At 62.1% G+C, this 8,225-nt stretch overlaps 1 protein-coding gene across 1 annotated transcript; it reads left to right on the top strand.

Moving 5' to 3' along the window:
• The first annotated feature begins 527 nt into the window (after positions 1 to 527).
• Positions 528 to 5,713, top strand: GNB2 (G protein subunit beta 2). The gene is made up of 10 exons (XM_068524978.1): positions 528 to 680; positions 2,914 to 3,059; positions 3,274 to 3,312; positions 3,429 to 3,535; positions 3,846 to 3,909; positions 3,993 to 4,155; positions 4,250 to 4,316; positions 4,645 to 4,846; positions 4,939 to 5,155; positions 5,235 to 5,713. Exons 2-10 carry the CDS (start codon positions 3,003 to 3,005, stop codon positions 5,339 to 5,341), a joined length of 1,023 nt encoding a protein of 340 aa, XP_068381079.1. The 5' UTR covers positions 528 to 680; positions 2,914 to 3,002; the 3' UTR covers positions 5,342 to 5,713.
• Positions 5,714 to 8,225: the final 2,512 nt, after the last annotated feature.

Genomic DNA, 8,225 nt, shown 5'->3' with positions numbered 1-8,225 from the left:
GGACTTTTCTCACAGCACACCTGAGTTCCCAGGGGCCGGAGCCGACCCCCACTCCTTCCTGCTCGGGTACCTTCGGCATCGCCGCCCTTTCCTCTACAGCGCTGAGGCCTGCGGGCTAGCCCCGCGCGGGTCAGGCTCTCTCTAACTCCGCCCCCTAAGTAGGGGCGTGGTCTCACATGCAGGGGGCGGAGCCAGGGCGAGAACTGGGGCGTCGAACTCCCCTTCCCAGTCTGGAGCCGCCCAATCCGGGAGGGTAGGTCACGTGATCATCCAGCGGTTTCACCCTCCCCTATGCCGGTACCATCTCTGCCAGTCCCGGGGGAGATGTCTTACGCCTTTTTGGGAAGCAAAGCATCTGTTTTGGTCCGTTTTGCGTGGAAATAGTGTGGAGTAATATCTTTGATGTGACAGGGTCAATATTTGCCCCTTAGGTGGTATTTTCCCTTCCGGGCTCCCCCCACTAAGTAGTTGGTCTCGCCCAGCCGGGCCCTGGGCGCGGCGGCGACGGCCGCGTCACTGGCGGGCGGGATCCCTCCGCTCGAGGGAGAGCAGAGCTGGACGGTGAGTTGCGGTGACTGAGGAAATCCATCCGCGTCGCCGCCGCTGCCGCCTCCGCCGCGGAGGAAGACAGGACCTCCCGCGCTCCTCTAGCGACCCTTCGCAGAGTCCCACCGCCACAGGTACCTCCGCTGATAAAAGGAGTCCTCATTCCCCCCCCCCAGCCCCAAATTCCCATGGGGGAACCTCTCTTCTGCCTGTCTCCCCGGTCTTGGCCTCTCGGGAGCGGACGTAACTCTCCAGACCTCCCCTCCCTTTTTCTGGCCCCGTCGCTCCCAAACCCGGAAGGGAAACTGGGGGACCCTCGCCTCCAATAACGCACGCTCTCGCTGCACCATCGGGGTTATTTTGCCTGACCCCAGATCCCAGGCCAGCCCCACCTACCTCTTGTTCCCTGAGAAGTTGGGGGTCTAAATTCGGGGCTTCCTCTAGGCCCCGCCCCGCCCCCTTTCCCCACCTCTGCCACCCCCTTGCCTGCCCCGGGGTAGCACCCCTCGTGTCCTCCCGTTTTGCACCCCCGCCGGCATTCGCCTTGCAAAACTCCAGAATCCTGAGAGGCAGGCAGGGCCGCGAGGCTACCCTTCTCCTCGTCTCCACCTCGATTTGGGGTCTGCCCGTGTTTTCTGGCCCCATTACCCTAGACCGGAGACCTCGGCACCCTATTCCCTTTAGTAGTCCTAACCCCACGCTTAGCTCCCAGGCGGCCCCCACCCCCCCCCGCATAGCTTTCATTTGGGCAAAATGGAGGTCGTGGGGGCCGGAGCACCAGGCCCACTGCGCTTCGCAGCGCGGCACCGGCCCGCGCCTTCCAGCTGCCAGATCCGGGGACCCTCCCTTGTCCCCTCCCCTTCTCCCCGCTAGACCTGCGGAGGTGGTTGCACCCCCATTTCTCCGTGGTAGCCCCGGCTGCTGTATGCCCAGAACCCGGGGCCGCCTAGGGGGCCCTGGAGAGTGATGGGGATTGAGGTCTGGGAGCGTCGCCCCCGCCCCCAGCGGCTTCCTCCCGGCCTGCTTCCTTCTGCCCCGGGCGTCTGGCGTTGCCGCCCCGCCTGGGCTGCCGGCAGCTGGAAGGAAGGGGCTTTGTCCGGAGCTGGGGAAGTGGGGTGGGGGGCTTTGCCCCCTCCCTTTTTTGGAGGGGCGTCCTCTGGCGCTGGCGTAGAAAAGCTGAACAGAGGGGAAATGTCAGTGGGGAAGAGGAACGCCCAGGGTACGGGGGAAGTGGGAGCAGGATGGGGGACGCCTGGGTGGGCAGAGTGCAGTGTGCATGGCCAGATCACACAGGTGTCTAAAGCGGAGGTGGGGCAGGACTCCGGGCCCCGGCGCGGAGCCCGCGGGCTGGGCTCTTGGGGAGCCGGGCCGCCTGGGGCCGCCCGCTCGCCCGCCCGCCGGCGCCTGGGAGAGAGCAGCTCCGCGCCTCGGGGCCCGGGACCTCTCTTTGGAGCCCTAATTACTCGAGAGCGGCTCCCACGGGGTTTCTGCGGGCGCACCGGAGCGGGCGGCCTAGCCGCTGGAGGGAGCAGCGGCTTAGGGCTGGCTACCTCGCCACCCTCGCCTCCACCCGCCGCGGGCGGCTAATGGGGCGCAGCCGGCCCAGGGATAATCCGGGGTGAGCCGTCCCGAACCTATTAGTGCCCAATCGGCTTTTCCCAAATCCTGTAAACAGCCACCCTGGCTGGTTCTGGGGAGGGGCGGGAGGCTGGGTCGGGCGGGGGCGATGGGGCCGGGGGTGGGGTCATCCACCCTACAGGTCTCAGCCGTGGATGCGGGTTGCCTCGGCAACCGGGCTAGGGTGGGGGCACTTCACCAATGAGGTGCTCTCAGTCCGGGTGACGGTTGCCTAGGCAACCCCACGAACAGCCCAGCTTTCCCCTCTGGTCTCCCCCACCCCCAGTCGAAGCTGGGGATGTGTGTGTGGAGGGTGTGCGGTGTATGGGGGTGAATTTAAAGAGGCACGGTCCCTTTTAAAATTAGGTGCTAGGAGGGCGGTGCCTGTGCGGGCCGGGGAGGACGCCCGGTCTGTTTTCGAAGGGACTCTCCCCGCCCCTTCCCGCACCCCAGTTCCTGCCGCGGGTGTCCCGCCCGGGCTGCTGTCCGAGGGAGGGGTTTCCCCTGCGCTTCCTCTTGAGCTTCCCGCTCCGTTTCCGGGGGGCGGGAGGAAGATTGGGGAAGTCAGCTGTTCCCTGGCTACGTCTTTCCCGTGCCAGAGACCCGTGCTCTGTCCGGGGGACCGCGGCCACCGCTGGCGCCCCCTCCCCCTCCGACCGGTACTTACCCCTTCCGGGCCGCGCTTCAACCCCGCCTTTCCCCCTTCTTCCCCGGCGGCCTTGGGCCTGACGTCAGCCCTGCATCCCCCAGGCCTCGGGCCAGCGGCGAGGAGCTGCCTCCCCCAGCCCCCGTCCCGCGGCCCCCAGCCGCCCCCAACCCCGCCCCACGGGCCCGGCGCCATGAGTGAGCTGGAGCAACTGAGACAGGAGGCTGAGCAGCTCCGGAACCAGATCCGGGTGAGGGCCTGGCTGCCGGGCTGGGGCGGCTGAGCGGGCAGGGCCGGGTGGCTTGCGTGCACCGGGCCAGGGGAGGGGTTTGTGTGTGTGGGTGGTGGTGGGGTACCCTAATATCCTCCTGTCTCATCCTCTCCATTCCTGTTTCCTGTTCTCTTTCTTCTCCTCCCGTCTTCTCTTCGTGTCTCTCTCTGAATGGCTCTGCCATCTCTTATAGGATGCCCGAAAAGCATGTGGGGATTCAACACTGACCCAGGTGAGATGAATCCAGGGCTGGACTTGGGTTTAGGGAAGGAGCACGGGTTGGAAGCATACTTCTCAGAGGGCCCTGCCGCCTGAACCTTCCTGAGCCCATTCTGCCTCCACCTCCAGATCACAGCTGGGCTGGACCCAGTGGGGAGAATCCAAATGAGGACACGGAGGACCCTCCGTGGGCACCTGGCAAAAATCTACGCCATGCACTGGGGGACAGACTCAAGGTGGGTGTGGCTGGGGCTGTGTGCTGAGCTGTCGTGTTTGCCTCGGGCTGAGTTTGTGGCAGGCAGGGTGGGCAGGGGTAGCCTTGCACGTCTGGTGCCAGAAACAGGATGCCCCTGTTGCCAAGTCTGTTTGGGAAGCCCATGACTCCCAGACATCCCCAGGGGATGGGAAACAGGGCCATACCGACAGGAAATTCTCAGCTGCTGCCGGGAGTTGTCTCCCACCAGATGGGAGAGTGCGAAGGGTGTTCTGCCTCCAGAGGGGGCTTCCCACCCTGACCCCTCTGCGTCTCCATCCACTCTCCGACAGGCTGCTGGTCAGTGCCTCCCAGGACGGGAAGCTCATCATCTGGGACAGCTACACCACCAACAAGGTAGAGGTGGCACCTGAGGCCGGACGGGGCTGGGCTGCAGGCCCTGGCTGGCTCTGACCCTGGGCACTGCCCCTCGTCCATAGGTCCATGCCATCCCGCTGCGCTCCTCCTGGGTCATGACCTGTGCCTACGCACCCTCAGGAAACTTTGTGGCCTGTGGGGGATTGGATAACATCTGCTCCATCTACAGCCTCAAGACCCGTGAGGGCAATGTCAGGGTCAGCCGGGAGCTGCCTGGCCACACTGGTGAGAGGCGCCTGGCAAGGCATGGGCACTGTTGCGGGGCGAGGGGCTGCGCTGCCCTCCCTTAAAGACCCGGCTGACCAGCCCCTTTCCCCAGGGTACCTGTCATGCTGCCGCTTCCTGGATGACAACCAAATCATCACCAGCTCTGGGGACACCACCTGGTGAGGCCCTGCCAGGGCTAGGCAGTCGGGGCTCACCTACACTTCCTGCTGGGGGAGGGAGCACCGCCTCAGTGCTCAGCGGGTAGTCCCCACCCTGCACAAGCACCGGCAGAGCCCTTGTTCTGAACACTCAGCCTTTTGCTCTGGTGGCAGGACGGAGGGGGAAGGGGGGGACCCCTCCTCACCTGGGACAGGAGCAGGCTTCTGTCACCCAGTGGCAGCCGGTGCCCCTTGTGTGGGCCTGGGCTCACAGGGTGGAGGGGAAGGGGAGAGGGAGTCTGTCCTGCATCCGTCTCTGATCCATTCCTTCTTCCTGTCGCCCCTCCAGTGCCCTGTGGGACATTGAGACAGGCCAGCAGACGGTGGGTTTTGCTGGACACAGTGGGGATGTGATGTCCCTGTCACTGGCCCCCGATGGCCGCACCTTTGTGTCAGGTGCCTGTGATGCCTCCATCAAGCTGTGGGACGTGCGGGATTCGATGTGCCGACAGACCTTCATCGGCCACGAATCCGACATCAATGCCGTGGCTGTAAGTTCTGGGGCGAGCTGGGCTGGCCCCTCTTTGCCAGGCTCCCGGCCCTGCCCTGCACCCTCATCCCATTCTGGTCTTGTGTCCTGCAGTTCTTCCCCAACGGCTATGCCTTCACCACGGGCTCTGACGACGCCACGTGCCGCCTCTTTGACCTGCGGGCCGACCAGGAGCTCCTCATGTATTCCCATGACAACATCATCTGCGGCATCACCTCTGTTGCCTTCTCGCGCAGCGGCAGGCTGTTGCTCGCTGGCTACGACGACTTCAATTGCAACATCTGGGATGCCATGAAGGGCGACCGTGCAGGTGAGAGCTGGGAGCTGAGCAGGGGGCGGGCGGGGACAGGGAAACGAGGCTGGAGTTCTGACGTCCCCCTCTGTCCCAGGTGTCCTCGCAGGCCACGACAACCGAGTGAGCTGCCTTGGGGTCACTGACGATGGCATGGCTGTGGCCACAGGCTCCTGGGACTCCTTCCTCAAGATCTGGAACTAACAGCCCCGACCCCAGCTGGGCCCAGGCTAGGAGGGGCCCTGCCCATGCCCACACTACAGGCCGGGAGCTCTGGGGCTGGGTGCACACCGAGCCTCCCTCCTCGGGCCACGGGGCCTCGGGTCCCTGCTCCCCTACCCAGGTTTGGTTCCTCCCGGGGCCCCCACTGTGGAGATTAAGATGGGAATAGAATGGGGGAAGAGGAGGGGCAGAAAGCCCTCATCCTTTTGCTGCCCTGGGGTCAGGGCCTCATCCCTCTGGAGGGCCAGAGGCAGGAGGTGGAAACTCCAGGGGCTGGCTTTTTTAAAACTGGTTTTATTTTAATTTTTATTATATTTTCAGTTTTTCCATAAAGGAACCAATTCCAACTCTGTACCTGGTCTCTACCCTTGCTTTTGTGTTTTCCTCGCTCTAGGTATCTGTCCCCAGCGGCAGACTGGCTGGGGGGACGTGGGGCTCCAAGTAGTGGGGTGGGGACTACCATTCCTTCTCGGCCAGAAGCGGAGTCACAGGCAGGAGGACCTTCTCTGGCCTGCGGGTCACAGGTGTTGCACACACACAGCCCTCCCATTTCTAGTCTGGCCTGGTTAGGCTGGTCGAGCACAGCCGCCCCCTGCCTGTGGCTCTTTCCGTTCCCAGCTCTTTTGAGCTGTGCCTCTCGTTCCCAACATGCCCTTACCCCAAGAAACAACTCAGACGCAGAAGGGGAGAACACACACCAAGTTTTATTGGGGGGAAGCGGAGTATTTACAGAGGCAGGTAGACGAGAAGGGAGTCACACAGGTTGGGGAGATGGTGGGTACAAGGCAGACAAGATACAGAATGACCCCTGCACCCACCCTAACCCCGGGAAGGGCGGGGGAGCAGCCGGGTCCCAGGAAGACGGGCTGGGAAAGGACAGCAAGGGGCCTGAGTCCCTGGGCTGGGGGGCTCAGGGGCTTGTAAACATTGACCACTCTCAGAAGGGGATGGGGGTGGGGAGAGGGCTCCCCCCTACACTTCCTCACAGGGTTAAGGCCTCTCCAGGCTCAAGGGCCCCCTAAATTCAAAGTCTCTTTAGCTGGAGGGGGGAGGGGAAGGAAGAGACGGGGAAGAGTGTCATCCCCCCTCCCCCTGCATTGGCTGCGGCAGGGGTGGGGGCAGTTACATTCAGTCACAACAGTACTCCCCCAACACCTCTAATGCCGCCAAATACTGGCTCGAGGAAAGGGGGAGCTGGGGGGCCAGCAGCAGCAAGACATTTCCCCCTGGCCCATCACCCCCTTATTGCTTTAGAGAGAATATTGTCTTTTCACGGACGCTAACACTGTTGAAACCAGGGAGAAGCAGGTGGAGGGGGCCCCTCCACCCCCGAGGCCAGCTTTATCCCCCAACACTGACCCAGTTGCCACTTTGGTGCAAAAAAAAAAAAAAAAAAAAAAAAAAAAATCATCTCTCTGGGGATAGATGGGGAAAGAAAACTGGGGCCACTCCCCATTTCCCCAGGGCAGGAAGGATAAATACATTCATGGAGGGGAGGCAGTGGCAGAATCTTGCCCTAATACTGCGCTCTGAGCAATGAGGTCCACGGGAGAAGTTAAATGAGAAATCCAAAAGATACAACAAACTTAAAAAAAAAACAAAAAAACAAAAAAACAAAAACCCAAATGGAGACAAACCCAGGTAGGTGATTGGGAATAAGAAGTTGGTGAAGGGCAGCCTACCCCCGACCCAGGAGAGACAGACACTCCCATTCTTGACACCCCACCCCTACCCAACATTTAAAAACATGAGGGGAGCAGGGAGGGGAGAGGCCGCTTGCTCCTCTCCCATTTGGTCAATGGAGGGGTCAGGGCCGAGCTGGGTGGTCCATATCCCACACAGCTGGCTGCAGGTAGGGAGCTCCCTTCTAACAGCCCCGCGCTGCAACCCGAAGCCCCAGGCGGCCCACTCCCGTGGCCTCCTCGGCCCCTCGCCTACCCCCTTCACAGGAGGAGCAACAGTCATTAAGTGGCGCCTCTCTCTCCAGCTCCTGGAGGAACTGCTCCGCCCCCACCTCGCTCGGGGTTGAGGCAGCGGGCACAGCAGGGGCTCGTGGCCCAGAGAATACATTCATGCGGCAAGGCAGGGAGCTGGGACTTTCAGCTTCACACCCAGGCCGGCCCCCCCACCCCCCCACCCCCCCCCCCCCCGAATGGCAGCGGAGGGGGAAGCCCCTCACCAGGGCCAGAGTGGAAGTTCTGCCGGCCTGACAGCCAGATGAGGTTGGCACTGCCGGCCCTCTCCCATCCACCCTGTCAGCCGGCGCAGGGTGGCAGCCTGGGGTGCTGAGGCGGCCTGGCCCATTTGTGCAACTTTCCCCAGAAGCAGCGAAGCCAAGGGGCTACTTTGGCCCCCACCTCAGACGCGTCTGCCACAGTCACAGCAACAAGGGAGCCGTTCACAGCGGGTCCGGCCGGCGGGGCTGAGGGGGCCTCGCTGTGCAAACTGCTGGCACCCCAGCTTCCAGTTACCCCAGTGGCCCACCGTGTGGGGCAGGGAGGGTAAGTGCAGCCTCGGGGGCCAGGCAGGACAGGTCCGTGGGTCCCGTGTCCCCACTGCCCCAAAATAACAGTGTGTTTTTTCTTTCAGTCTCCTAACCATTTTTTTTTTTTTCGTTTTTCTTTTTTCTTAAAAAAAAAAAAAAAAAGAAAAGAAAAGAAACAAACGAAACAAAAACCTCTGTGGATCTTCCATTGTCGCTCCCCCATCCCCAAAAGGGAAAGGGGGTGCTTAGAGTCTACTTCTTAACAATTTTTTTTTTGTCTCTCCTAATGTTTTCTTCAATGCTGTTTAAAATTAAAAACAGAAACAAAACCAAAAAACCCTTCCCCCCAATCTGTAAAGTGCCTCGTGGTGGGTGAGTTAA

The sequence above is a fragment of the Eschrichtius robustus genome, chromosome 16, assembly GCF_028021215.1.
Source record: "Eschrichtius robustus isolate mEscRob2 chromosome 16, mEscRob2.pri, whole genome shotgun sequence".
Lineage (NCBI taxonomy): Eukaryota > Metazoa > Chordata > Mammalia > Artiodactyla > Eschrichtiidae > Eschrichtius > Eschrichtius robustus.
The sequence above is the reverse complement of the archived record's forward strand: the minus strand, read 5'-3'. Positions and strand labels throughout refer to the sequence as shown.